Source organism: Vipera ursinii (genome assembly GCF_947247035.1).
Source record: "Vipera ursinii genome assembly, chromosome: Z".
In the NCBI taxonomy this organism is placed as follows: Eukaryota; Metazoa; Chordata; class Lepidosauria; order Squamata; family Viperidae; genus Vipera; species Vipera ursinii.
The window spans coordinates 55,645,694-55,659,846 of record NC_139517.1 but is presented as its reverse complement, the minus strand read 5'-3'; the positions used below and the strand labels follow the sequence as shown (position 1 = coordinate 55,659,846).

General features: G+C 38.1%; 1 protein-coding gene across 4 annotated transcripts in view; it reads left to right on the top strand.

Moving 5' to 3' along the window:
* Positions 1-1,734: 1,734 nt before the first annotated feature.
* Positions 1,735-14,153, top strand: part of TEX10 (testis expressed 10) — a 164,640-nt gene continuing 152,221 nt past the window's right edge. The window contains exons 1-4 of one of the 4 annotated variants that reach the window (XM_083377078.1): positions 1,735-1,879; positions 3,153-3,341; positions 5,325-6,034; positions 9,936-10,179. In XM_083377078.1, the coding sequence (XP_083233204.1) occupies positions 3,162-3,341; positions 5,325-6,034; positions 9,936-10,179 (1,134 nt within the window). In that variant the 5' untranslated portion in view covers positions 1,735-1,879; positions 3,153-3,161. Of the gene's footprint in view, positions 1,880-2,890; positions 2,997-3,152; positions 3,342-5,324; positions 6,035-9,935; positions 10,180-14,153 lie in introns of those variants that run through there. The other 3 variants (XM_083377079.1, XM_083377080.1, XM_083377077.1) reach the window with 3 other exon arrangements.

The following is a 14,153-nucleotide window of genomic DNA, read 5'->3' as shown; positions in this document are numbered from 1 at the left end:
AGACCCCATCAAGCCACTAAGGCAAGGAACTCCCCCCACGTCTACACTAGCACCAGAGATCCACAACCCCATCTCTTCCCCTCCAAACTCCTCACCATTCACGGAACAGCGTCGGAGATCCACCACCCTCTCCCGTTAGTGAGAAGGGGGAACAGGTCAGGAGAACTCCCATCCGCTGCTCTGGCAGGACTAGAAGGGCCCCTGCCTACCTAGCGGATTTCAAATGGGCCGGGAACAAACAAAAGAAGCAAAAGGGAGAAAATCCCATCCAGCTCACAAATACCATATGCATTCCTGTCTAAGAAAGGGGGGGAAAGGGGTGATATATATTGTTATAAATCACAGATTGTTAAAGTGCAACTTGAGGTAAAAAGGTGTGCGGTGGCCGGCTGACAGTGACAGCTGTCAAAAGGCCGCTGCCAGCTGACCGTGCATGTGCAGCAGTTGACAGCTGTCAAAGCTGCCGGCTGACCACGCATGCGCGGCGGCCGTCAACAGCTCCAGGCTGTCAAAGACCTGCCGTCAGCTGAGCGCAGAGGCGCGGCAGCTGTTGACAGCTCCGAGCTGTCAAAACCTGCCGGCAGCGGATTGGCAGCAGCAGCAGCAGCGGGAGAATACGCTGTTGGGATTGGTTAAAATGTTTGACGGGTTATGTATAAATAGAGGGAATCCCCGACCACATTTTTGTCCGGTGCCTTCCCGAATAAAAGCTTCAAGAATCGAGCCTGCTGTCTTTCGTGGTCCTTGCCTCATGACAATCCACTACCAGTATGTGTATTTGTGTGATGTGACATATTTGAGGATCCATTCTGGATCTGTACACAACAGCCAAAGACTTAATAGCTATCCATTAACACCCCAATCAACAACTAAAAAGCTACACACAACCAAGTACCACATAAATACTACCCACTGAATAGCCCAAAGCACACATTCTGGTAGACAGAAGTCCCCTAAGGATATGCTCCAGCATGAGTCTGAAAGCTTTGGAAGACTAAATTCTAGTCCCAGTGATCAACCCAGACTGGACCCTCCAACATTATCCTGGGACATGTATATTTGTCTTTATCTGTGCACTTTCTGCTTTCTGAATCTGCTATGAAAATTAAATGCCATTCTTACATATTTCACATCACATTGGCACAAGCACAAACCTGTATGAATCTTTTTGCTTATTCTGTAATTTGAGAATGATAAGTCTGAAATTGAGAATTATTTTAGATGAAACCTATTTAAAAATCATGTTACATTTTAGTAGACCAAAGACCCATGATTGTTATGGCTGTAAGCACACACATTACGTTCTTTGATTTGAGAGTGGTTTCACGTGACTGAAATGCAACAATTATGATTGTATGATTCTGACTGATTCCACGAAGGCCGATTAGATCTTTATGTAGCCTTATTACATTGTTGAATGAGGTTATGAAGAAACCGTTTCATATTAACTGTACTATCCCAATTTTAAGATGTGTGCCGAGTTTGGGAAACATTAACCTAGACGAGGCTTGACCACAATTCCACAATGTTTGGTATAACTGTACACTTCCCATGTAAATTATACTGCTATTCTTCTGCTGATGGAAGCCGAAGAAACTGTATTCCGCTTGCTCCCTGTTCCTTTCCATTTCCTTTTCGCCCAATCGCAAGAACACGCATTTCCAACAATACAATCATGAACTGCTGCGATCAGAAATAACGAGAAAACATTACAGCGACTTCCGGAAAACGTGACCGGATGCGGGATTTCGACTCGGAAGGAATCTTCGAAGCCCACCTATCGTTGCCGCGTAGATTGTTTCATTGATCGGAACAGGGTGGGTGAGTAGCTTTGCGCGTGGTTCGGAAAGGAGGAAAACGACGAGGAGCAAACTCCTTGGTAGACAAGAACGTTTATCTCTTTTCATGCTTAGGGGCTCCAAGGGTTTTTCTGACCGAGATCCTGTAGAGGCTCTTCCTCTATCCCGTACCCTATTTCCTGTTTTATTTGCCTGCCGCCGAGTGGAATTTCCTTTCTCTTGAAATTAGGTTGTTCTGAAATTAGGTTTATAAAAGAAAAAATCTTAGGATTCTTCAGATACATGAGGTCCCTGCTAACCGTTTAGGTATTTTTTGGGCGGTAGGCCACAGCTACTCAGTCCTATTGGAGTATTTAAACATGGTGGATATTTACAATGCAGAGAATTTCTGTATCTGAGTTTAAATTTAGATTTTTCATCAGGTTATCTTTTAGGCTGATTTGGGCTATTCCTGTTGACTCGGAGGAGTGCTCCTTGGACTCAATTTTTTTAACTTAAAGTGAATTCGATAATAATTTTTCCAATCATGCAGAAAAATAGAAGCTAGAATACCATTTCAATAGTCTTCACATTTAAAGTGTTTACTGTTTTCGGTAGACAAGCCTTTAAAATATCATCTATAATATGTATGTTAAACAGGTCAGTTTTAACCATGACATTGTAACATTGTCAGTGTTTTGTTAAGCAGTTAAGAACTGATTCTAGTTTGGAATAGAATATTAGAATAAGAAAATGAATTAGACAGATCTTCTATTCAGTTCTATTATATTTGTAAATTAACACTGATAGTGAATATATCTTTTCAATTCTTTCAACCATCTTTTAGTTCTATTTTATGAAATAGTGTTCAACCAGACATCATTAAAATTAGTACCTCTGTACCTTATATATTGTTGTGCATTTTGGATTTTATACTATTTTATGATTTTAATGTAAAATTTTTAGAGGTTTTCATTGAATTATTTATGTATATAAATGTAATATAATTTTGTTATGTTAATGTAAAATTATTTTCTAATTGTCTGATGCGTTAACTTTTTAAAAATTGGATTAAAATAAAACTTGTTTCTCAAAACGTGTTTTTCCTGCTAGAATCTCTAGTATGACACCCAAATGCAATGTGTTTTAACTCTCAGTTTTTCTTACAAGAAGATAGCCTTGTTTGTGGATATTCAGATAACTTATGTTGGGAATTGGGTAAGAGACAATAAAACTGTCCTTAATTTAGATTTGATATGAACCAAGAGATTTGGCTATTCAGCTTTAAATGCGATATCTCAATGAATTTTTTTATTTTATCAGTGCAATTGGAAATATTTTTTCTCTCTAAGAATGTTCATATTTTTTTTGCAGAATTTTAAAATGACTAAAAAGAGAAAACATCAAGAAGATTTTCATAAACTCAAATTAAAAGTTGGGAAAAAGAAGCCTCGACTAGAAAATGCAACTGATACAAATTTCAGAACAAAGACTATACATCTTTCTGAGCAGCTGAAACAGGGTAGTATACTTCCAACAAATAATAGGAAGCTTAATATAAAGGTAAAAACAAAAGTTTGAGTTCCCAGACTAGTGTTGTAGTTAGTTTCAGACCCATTTTATCAGAAAATTAACTTTTCTAAAACTAAGCATTTTACCCGACATGGAAAAGAACATTTTTCCATATGTACAGTAGGGAGAAATTTATTTGATCCCCTGCTGATTTTGTATATCTGCCCGCTGACAAAGAAATGATCAGTCTATAATTTTAATGGTAGGTTTATTTTAACACAGAGAGATAGAATAATAACAACAAATCCAGAAAAAATTATTTCAAAAAAGTTATAAATTGTTTTGCATTTTAATGAGTGAAATATTTGACCCCGTTGCAAAACATCACTTAGTACTTGGTAGCAAAACCCTTGTTGGCAATCACAGAGGTCAGACATTTCTTGCAGTTGGCCACCAGGTTTGCACACATCTCAGGGATTTTGTCCCATTCTTTGTAGATCCTCTACAAGTTATTAAGGTTTCAAGGCTGACCCTTGGCAGCTCAAACCTTCAGCTCCCTCCACAGATTTTCTATGGGATTAAGGTCTGGAGACTGGGTAGGCCACTCCAGGACCTTAGTGACCTTCAGCCACTCCTTTGTTGCATTGGCCGTGTGTTTTGGGTCATTGTCATGCTGGAATACTCATGCACAACTCATTTTCAATGCCCTGGCTGAGGGAAGGAGGTTCTCGCCCAAGATTTGACGGTACATGGCCCCATCCATCATCTCTTTGATGTGGTGAAGTTATCCTATCCCCGTAGCAGAAAAACACCCCAAAAGCATAATGTTTCCACCTCCCTATTTGATGGTAGGGATGGTGTTTTTGGGATCACAGGCAGTTGAATTGATGCCAAAGAGCTCCATTTTGGTCTCACCTGACTATAACACTTTCACCCAGTTCTCCTCTGAATCATTCAGATGTTCATTGGCAAACTTCAGATGGGCCTCTACATGTGCTTTCTTGAGCAGGGGGATCTTGCGGGTGCTGCAGGATTTCAGTCTTTCACAGTGTAGTGTGTTACCAATTGTTTTCTTGGTGACTAAGGCTCCAGCTGTCTTGAGATCATTGACAAGATCTTTCTATGCAGTTCTGGGCTGATTCCTCATCATTGTCATGATCATTGAAACTCCATGAGGTGAGATCTTGCATGGAGCCCCAGACCGAGGAAGATTGAGTTATTTTGTGTTTCTTCCATTTGCGAATAATCGTACCAACTGTTGTCACTTTCTAACCAAATCTTGTAGCCCATTCAAGCCTTATGTAGGTCTACAATCTTGTCCCTGACATCCTTGGACAGCTCTTTGGTCTTAGCCATGGTGGAAAGTTTGGAATCTGATTGATTGATTGCTTCTGTGGACAGCACTTTAAGAGAGTGCTCCTAATCTCAGCTCATTACTTGTATAAAAGACACCTGTGAGCCTGAAATTTTGCTGATTGATAGGGGATCAAATACTTCATTCATTAAAATGCAAATCAATTTATAACTTTTTTGAAATGCTTTTTTCTGGATTTTTATGTTATTATTCTGTCTCTCACTGTTAAAATAAACCTACCATTAAAATTATAAACTGATAATTTCTTTGTCAGTGGGCAAATGTACAAAATCACCAGGGGATCAAATAAGTTTTTCCTTCACTGTAGTTCAGATCTTTATGTAATCTAATAAGTATTTCATTTCCATATATAGTCCAGATCTCTATATAATTTTGTAAGTACTCCATGTTTTTTTATTTAGAAGGATCCAGGGGTAATTTTTAATCACCATAGTTTATTGTCTGTTATAAATTATAGCTTTCTCTGCTTTATGTCAGTTGTATCCTGCATATCATCTTTATCTCTTTACGTTACAATTTTCAATCATCTCACTACCATTTTTTAAAAACAAATATGCTTTTAAGAAGCAGTTGCAGAGGAAAATGCTTAAAATATGTTATATATCTAAAATATTTTACAATGTAAAGAGTTAACAGAAATGTTTTATGTTATATTTTAGGATCTGCTTTCACAGATGAATCACTATAGTGCAGGAGTTAAACAAAGTGCACTTTTTGGACTCAAAGACCTACTGTCTCAGCATCCGTTCATAATGGATGCTCACCTTTCAAATATACTAAGTGAGTTAGCAGCTGTGTTTACAGACAAGGATTCTAGTGTGAGAAAAGCAGCAGTCTGCCTTCTTCAGTTCCTGGCTCCCAAAATACGAGCTGAGCATATCTCTCCATTCTTCCCTTTAATGAGTGCTCATCTTTCTAGTGCCATGACTCACATCAGTGAAGAAATTCAGGAAGATTCTTTGAAGATATTGGATATTTTTTTGAAGGAATACCCTACTCTCCTGAGGGATCGCAGTAGTGTATTACTGAATAACTTTGTGGAACTTATTTCTCATCAGCAACTGTCAACACAGCAGAAAAGTAGAAATAAAATGAGTTGGATGATTTCTGTTAATCCTAATCGCAGAATGATGTCTCAACAATGGAGGGTGAATGTTCTAGTTAGACTTCAAAAATTCCTCCAGATCTTGGTAGAAGATTCTAATGTACTAGAAATTGACAGTGACGGACAAAAAGAGCGAACTCATAGTGTCAGAATTCAGAAGTCCATATATGTTAATTGGCAAGAACATGTCACCGGTCAACAGGACATCCAGTTATATGAAAATGGTGACTTATATCCCAAAATTAATTCATTGTTTACACTAAGGTAAGAAAATTGTATACTTGGAACTAGTTTAAAATGTTATACTTAGTAGTAGTTGTTTACCAAATAGTTCAGTAAAACTTGTAATTTATTATATTCTTTTAAAATTTAATTATGCATTCTTTGTTGAAAACTTAAAACACTTCAGTGGTTGGTTGCTTTTGTAAAAGGTTAGAATATATTTATTTATTTATTTTTTATTCTAGAAGCAGGTGATTCCTGGAATCCAGCATGGGTTTGTTAAGAATATAAGTTATACCAAAAAAAATCTTACTGTTTTTGATAAAGTTATAATCTTTTTAATTGTTTTTAATTTTTGTATTTCTTCTTTTAATTACCCTGTTAACCGCCCTGAGTCCTTCGGGAAAGGGCGGTATACAAATCCAATTAAATAAATAAAATAAATAAGTAAATAAATAAAGTGACTAAATTACTTGACAAGAAAATGCTGTGGATGGCTTCCGGTTCACGCGCGTGGCGCTTCCGGATGTGCAGGGACAGTCCTACCGTCCGTTTCTTGTTTGGAGGACCGTGAAAAGGGTAAAAAATTGCCAATTACCGAGAGGAGGACTTCCCTGTGATCACGGAAGGCGGCAGCCCTCCGCTAGAATCCAGGATCACCTCCTTTGGCCCAAAGAAAAAGAGACTGGCCATAAAGATGGCCGATCACTAAGTTGCTCCCTGCCGAAAGCCAAAAGTACTGCCTAGCACTAAGAAGCAATCTAGAGGACCTGGGTGAGCTTTTACCTTTCCTATTCCCTTAATCATCTTCCTGTGGGACTTTCCTGGAAATCTCCTTCCCCATTTTTTGAGAAAACGGCGAATATCTACTTTGGGAACAAATCTTAAAGCCTCAAAGTCACAAAAGAAATCCAATTAATGCAGCAAAGAATTTAAGCAATTTCAGCTGTATTTACTAAAAAGCTTCTATTTGTTGCTGGGGATTCACTATCCTATTCTCTCTTTAAATTGTGAATTAAATAAAAATTTTGGACTAATCCTACAAAAGTTCTATATTAATTTGGAAAAAGAAAAAAACCCTCTTACATTGCATGTTATATGTTATTGACATCTTGTGGCAAAACCTGGTACAGCAACTAAATTTCCTTTTTCTTTTGTGAGAGCTGACTGAACAATAGAGCTGTTTTTAAAGATAAGCCTGGGAACACGTGGCACTGAATATAATTCTCCAGGAGGTGGAAAATCTTTGACTATTATTAAAACAGCCTCCATGGAAGATTTAACTGTAAACAACCATGAAATGGATGAATACATCCTGCCACTTGATTATAAACTAATACCCGATACGATCTTGGCAATGACAGAGCAAATTAAAGCCAAATTGCAAGAAAAATCTGACAATTTAAAGCCACCAAATCAAACTCTGACTGTAAATGAGGAAAAGATAACCCAAAACCAAATAGAAAAAGTGGAAACTAACACTAAAATAGGAGATTTTGAAGAACAACCAAAGCAGCTTACAGAAAACCTTAAAATCCAAATTTTAATAGCAACTACAAAACTTACAAGCCAAAAAGTAACAGCATCTGAAGAAAGCAACACCAAGAGTGAAGACGCTAAATGCTTTCAAATGCATTATATTGAGAATTCAATTAATCAAATGTCAAACATAATACCAGCTACTGCTTTCTACCTAACCCAGAGAAAATTGGAAGAACAAAAAGGTTTGACTTATTTTAATGACGATTATATCAACCACCAAAAACCAAACTACCAAAGCAAAAATACAATAGTTACAAAGGGGACATTTTCCTTGCAAAACTGACATTTGCATACGCTCCCTGGACTCAAATAAGGGGTCTAGGAAGAAAGGAAGATACATTTGAGAATTTAAAGATACCAAGAGCGAAGTACGATTGGCACAAAAGGAAGGCAAGAGTTAGATTTAAAAGACTGAACTTGTTTCTTTTTTTGGGATTCCTAAAGATAAACTATAAAAATATCTTTGTGGATTAAGGGGAATCTCCAAAAAATATCACTGATTTTACATTTAATTTTTAGATTTGTAAAGGAAATATACTATAGAATTTGGAATGACATATCAAAAGATGGTATTTTAATAATTGATGAACGGTTAAGATCTCATAGAATATTCAGTGGCTATTTTTGAACTATAGTATAAAATCTAGAATTTTATATATAAAAGATAGCATTTTAATAATTGTGGAATGGCTAAGGCAAAAATATATTTGTAATAACGTGATTTGCTAAGATGAAAATTAGACTTTAATGGTAAAACATAAAACTGTTTTGTAATGAACAGTATAAGTTTTGTAGACAAAAGAATTATTCTTTACTGAAATAGGAATTGTGAGTTACCCAAAATTAAGCTTTTTTCTATATACTGTAGGCTATTCTAGAATATCCTATTGCAATTAGATAAAATTTAAAAACAGGATATTGTATTTTTGCTTTGGTAGTTTGGTTTTTGGTGGTTGATATAATATAATTGTTATTAAAACAAGTCACTAATCTTTTTGTTCTTCCAATTTATGATTTTATGAAACTATACCATAATTGATAAGTGACTACATTAAAGCCTTTTTTATTCTATCCTTGAAGGAAAAATACTTCACCAGTGGATAAACTTGGGGATGACTCTGTTATGCTTTGGAATAGATGACAATCTGTTACACAGAAAAAACTGCATGAGTGAAAGAAAAAATGGATTCATATGATATCGTAGAGTCTAATATTGTACAATTACTGAAAAGAAGCTAAAAACTAAAAATTAATTATATTTCAGCAGTACAAATATATATAATTGACAGAGAGAATCAAGATTACATGAAGTTCTAGTACTGCTTTACAAAGCCTTAGACCACAGTTGAATACTGCATCCAGTTCTGATCACCATAATATAAAAAACGATTTTGAGACTCTGGAAAGAGTGCAGAGAAGAGCAACAAAAATGATTAGGGAGCTGGATGATATGAAGAATGATTACAGGGATTAGGTATGCCTAATGAAAAGAACTAAGGGCGATGTAGCACTGTTCCAGTATTTGAGGGGCTCCTACAAAGGCAGGGTGTGTGTGTGTGTCAAACTATTTTCCAGAGCACCAAAAGGCAAGACGAGAAACAAGGATGGAAACTAACCAAAGAGATAAGCAATCTAAAACTAAGGAGAAATTTCCTAATGGTCTGAGCAATCAACCAATGGAACAACTTTCCTTTAGATTAGAAGTTGTGGGTGCTCCATCATTGGAAGCTTTCAAAAAAAAGACTAGGCAGTCATTTATCTGAAATGGTATGAGGTCTCCTATTTGAGCAGGGAGTTGGACTAGAAGACCTCCAATGTCCCTTCCAATTCTATGTTCTATAAAATCTACTTTGAAATTGATCTTGAATTGTTACAGAAAATAAAGATTTTGAATGTTCCTCAGAGCTCCCAGACTAGCTCCCAGACTGGTTATTGTAGAAAATCTGTGAGAATATGTAAGGCATATAGAATGTTTTAAATGTTCCCACTATTCCTTGCAAAATATGTTTGGAAAGAAGACTCTGACAATATTTCCAAAGTAAGAAGAATATAAAGACTTTATCTGTATGCTGGAAATGTAAAACATTATTATTTCTGCCAGAAAAGACATATAGATTGAAAAAGTCCCTAAATTTCTTATTGTGAATCTAATGTATAAAGAAGTGCACATATTTATTAAATTTTCCCTAGAAGGTGACTCTGGGCTGCTATTAGTAAATTGGACTATTTACTAACTAGTTCTGAAATATTTAGTGTGCTGATGCATTTTATATGTATATGTTAAGTCTTGCTCTGATTAATATGCTTAAGAATGTACCCTTAAATACATTTGATAACATTTGGTTTTAAGTAAACATTTCGGACACAAAAGAAAAGAAAAACTGAATTCTTTGTTTTTTAGGTCTTTAAGCATGACAAGTAGTGATGAAAAAGGTCTGGCATCCATGAACAATTTAAAAGGTTTCATTCAAGTAATAATACCATTACTGCTTGATTGTTGGGTTGAAGCCTTTCCTACACCACTTGCAACTCCAGTTCTTGGAAATATTCTGGAACCTGGATCTCAGCAAATTATGGAGGCAGTACTTGGTATCATTCATTTACTGTGGAAATTTGGAAGACAAAACAAAGATCCATATGAAATGGTAAGAAGCTAAATTGTTGAAACTATATGAATATTGGAAGTGCATTGTCTGCTATATAAATATGGTGGAAAAAATATGTTATTTTTAATAGACCCTTAGAGTTTCTCTGTTTAGGTAATAAATGAATTTCAAATAGTTAGAATGTATAATATGAATTTAAAAGAAAAATTATCTCCTTTTTTAATATTGAATTAAACTAAAATTTTCTTACCTGAAAAGGAGAAAAGGCTACATAGCCCATATGAGTTGTACAATATAATATTCATTTTAAATATTTCAGTTATAAATACTTCACATTTTCCTTATACTGCTTGTCTTGTACTCATAGAAAACAATTTTAACAAGTATTATTCTGATGATTCTATCAAAATAAAGATGGTATTTTTTTTTAACAAATTCGGCTTCTAATTGAAGCAGCTTTTTCTTGTAATAGTTTCTTAGATTGTCTGAAAAATTGACATTAAACTGACCAGGAAGTGTTTTTCTTCCTCAATATAGGCAAATTTTATGTGGGGAGCAGGATTACAATTTCAAATTTCAAACTGAAAATTTATGGGCTGAACCTAAGAAAAATTAATTAGAATTATACATACTATTACTTAGAGTTAGGAATGTTTTATTGCATATTTACTGAAGTAGTGCAAAGAACAATTATGGGTGTGATCAGGAAACAAGCTAAATGAGCATTATGGTCAGAGATGTCTCAGGGACATTTCAGAATTCAAAGTCCAGGGGATCTGAGTATTAGGACAGCAGGAGCTGGGTTACATACATGCTGCTTGGTTAGAAATAAGGTTGTAAAGTCACAGCTCCCACATTCACACACAGACCCCAGGTACAAGAATGATTAATCCTTCAAAGAAACCTTCATTTCAAAAAAAGTTATTACTTCTAAGTAAATAGCATCTTTTGCCTAATATTCTCAGGGGCAGATAACAGAGGCTTTTGATCAAATTTCAGCATAGCTTTCTGTGGCCTCACTGTAGTCCAAGTACAGTACCTTACTACAAATTGTAAGGGCTTTGCAGGATCGAATCTGGATCGGTCCCTTGGACCAGAGGTTTAGTTTTCCAAGCTTTTGGACTCGTATTGAAGCCCATCCTCAGGGGACTTCTCTCTTAGCAGAATTCCTCAGGGAATTCCTCTTTCACCACACATTCTGGTAAGAGAGAAGTTTCCTGAGGATGGGTTTTAGCACAAGTCCAAAAGCTCAGAAGACTAAACCTCTGGTCCCAATGATTGACCCAAATTGGTTCCTGCAGCATTATCCTTGGACATGGTTTCATTCATGTAAGCAGGCATGTCCAAAGTCCAGCCCGTGGGCCATTTGCGGCCCGGGGGGCGGTTTAATACGGCCCTCTAACAGCCCTCCCTGCTCTGTGTAAATGCAGCCCTCCCACGGCCCTCCCTTCTGATTGAGGGTGGCAAGCAGAAGACTGTCTGCCACAGGAGGGAGGGCGGTGAGAGGGCCGCATCAGAAGCCCGATCCTAACGTCTCCGCCCTCTGTCGCTCACAGGGCTTTTTTTTCTCATAGAACGCTTTCTCATAGAACGCTCAAAGAGGTTCCGGCACTTTTTTTTACACACACACGCACACGCACGCGCTTTTGCACAAGCTATGCTACTCCCTCCAAACTCGTGCGTCCTACTTTCCTCGCTCATCTTCCAAAACTCCAAACTAGGACACGCGAGTTTGGAGTTGGAGAAGGCGAGCAAGAAAAGTAGGACACGTGAGTTTGGGAAGGCGGGCATCCGATGGTGACTGCCGGTTCGGCACTGTCAGCAAGAGTTTGCATGGGAGCAGGCCAGTGAGGAGCACATGGCAAGGCTACCGCTCCCTCTGCTATCGGCCAGCCCTTAGCAGGCACTGAACAGAGAGCAAACTTGCAGCATGACTGTTAGATGTTTTTGTGCCAGCCATGGCAGTTTCCCAAAAAGGTCATCAGATGGGAGCAAAGAGGCATCTTTGCTCCCACTGGTGGGTCAGGGGTCCCCGGCCCCTGCATCCCCATTGGAGAGAGTTAATTGGTAAGGGAGGGACTGAGGACCCCATAAAAACCTCTGCTCAGGGGCTGCTCTCTCTCTCTCGCTCTGCTTGCTTGCTCTCTCTTGTTGCTCTCTTGTGGGAGTGATCCATGAGCTCAATCCAGGCATGGATGCCTCCATGCCAGGGAACTCTTTCTCTTTACTCTATCATTTAAATAAAGCTTAATCTGATTGCATCCTTGCGTGCTGCCTTTTTTACTTGGAAGCACCTTAACGAACCATCGGTCTCGTGAGGCCATCTCACAATGACAAACCCCCACAGCCTCGACAAGGTGCTGAAGATGTCTCTGCAGAGGAAGACCAAAGTTCTTTCGGCAGCTGGTGTGTGTGTGTGTGCGCGCGTGCATGTGCATTCTGTATTTCACAGCCTACTTGCCTCGCTTGCCTTCTCCGAACTCCAAACTTGGAAGACGAGCGTAGGACACGCGAGTTTGGAGTTGGAGAAAGCAAGCAAGGGAAGTAGGACGCGCGAGTTTGGGGTTTGGGAAGGTGAGGAGATTTGGAATTTCTCTCAGGCTACTTTAGCTGTTGGAATTGCTCACAAGATTGGAAGCTCTCTCTCTGTGTGTGTGTGTGTGGTGTGTTTCATTTCTGTGTTTCACAGCCTCATGAGTTTAATGATTTATTCCTAGATATACAGTAGATGTGCAGGACTGGCGTCTTAAAAATAGCTATCCTCTCAGTGCACACATATTTGAAATGTTGGGTAGCGTTGGATAGATTAGATTTTTCCTTGTTAAGGATGGCTTCAAGCGGGAATGAGGCAAGGAGCCCAATAATCGTTCCTCCTTTCTCTATTTTTGAAAGCAGAACCAGCCTTTTATGTTAAGGCCCTGCTCACTTTCCCAAACTCCAAACTCGCGCGTTCTAGGGCTGCAGAGTGATTTCACTTTCCCGTCCCCCCTGCACCGATCTGAGCAGCAGAAGCATTTTTGAAACTTCTGGAGCTCACATCCATGGCCATGAGGTGATTTTATGATGCTCCAGCAGCCCAATCTGGGCATCGGAGGCCTGCAAAATGCCTCTGCTGCCCAGATCTAGGGCTGCAGAGCAATTTCGCTTCCCTCCCCCACACGGCTGATTTGGGCAGCAGAAGCATTTTGCAGGCCTTTAAAGCCCGGATCGGGCCGCTGGAGCATTGCCAAATTGCCCCACGGCCATCGATGCGAGCTCCAGAGAGAGCTCCAACAGCTCTCTCTTGTGAACTTTTACCGCCAACTGGATAAGGGCAGGTTTCAGGAGATTCAGACATTGTCTAAGAAAATGCTGAGCTTGTTTGGCTCAACATATTTGTGTGAGAAGACATTCTCTGCTATGAACTTTAACAAGAACCGTGTGAGGACAAGACTAAGTGACTCTCATCTGCGTGACATTTTGCGCATCAAAACCACTGCCTTTGTACCAGACCGAGCCTATTTGCTGCAGTACAGATCTCAGTTTCACCCTTCACATTAGTGCAGGTAAGTTTTTTTAAAAATTTATTTAAAATACATTGTGAAAACTCAGCTGTCAGTTGATCTTAATGTTATAAAATGAAAAGTATGCCATTTGCAATTAACTTGGCATAAAATAATTCATTTGCATTTAATTGTAATTGTTCAAAGAATGTTCGGAAAAATGTTCGGCCCTCCAGCATGTTCACTTCATCCAATCTGGCCCTCTTTGAAAAAAGTTTGGACACCCCTGAAGGGCTTTTTTTTGGTAAAGTGTTTATACTACCATATGCTTTATAATGTTCGGCAGAATTAACATCATTTTTTTCAGTTGATTAAAGAAAATAATGAGCATTTATATAATTTGTGTTATACCTAGCAAGAAAACTCTTTAACTTGTTGCAGTAGCTTATGAAAATGTTCTGATTTTCATAAAACCTTAGTTGGGACTGCTTAGATAGAATAGCTAATTCCTTGATATGTAGTATTTTTTTC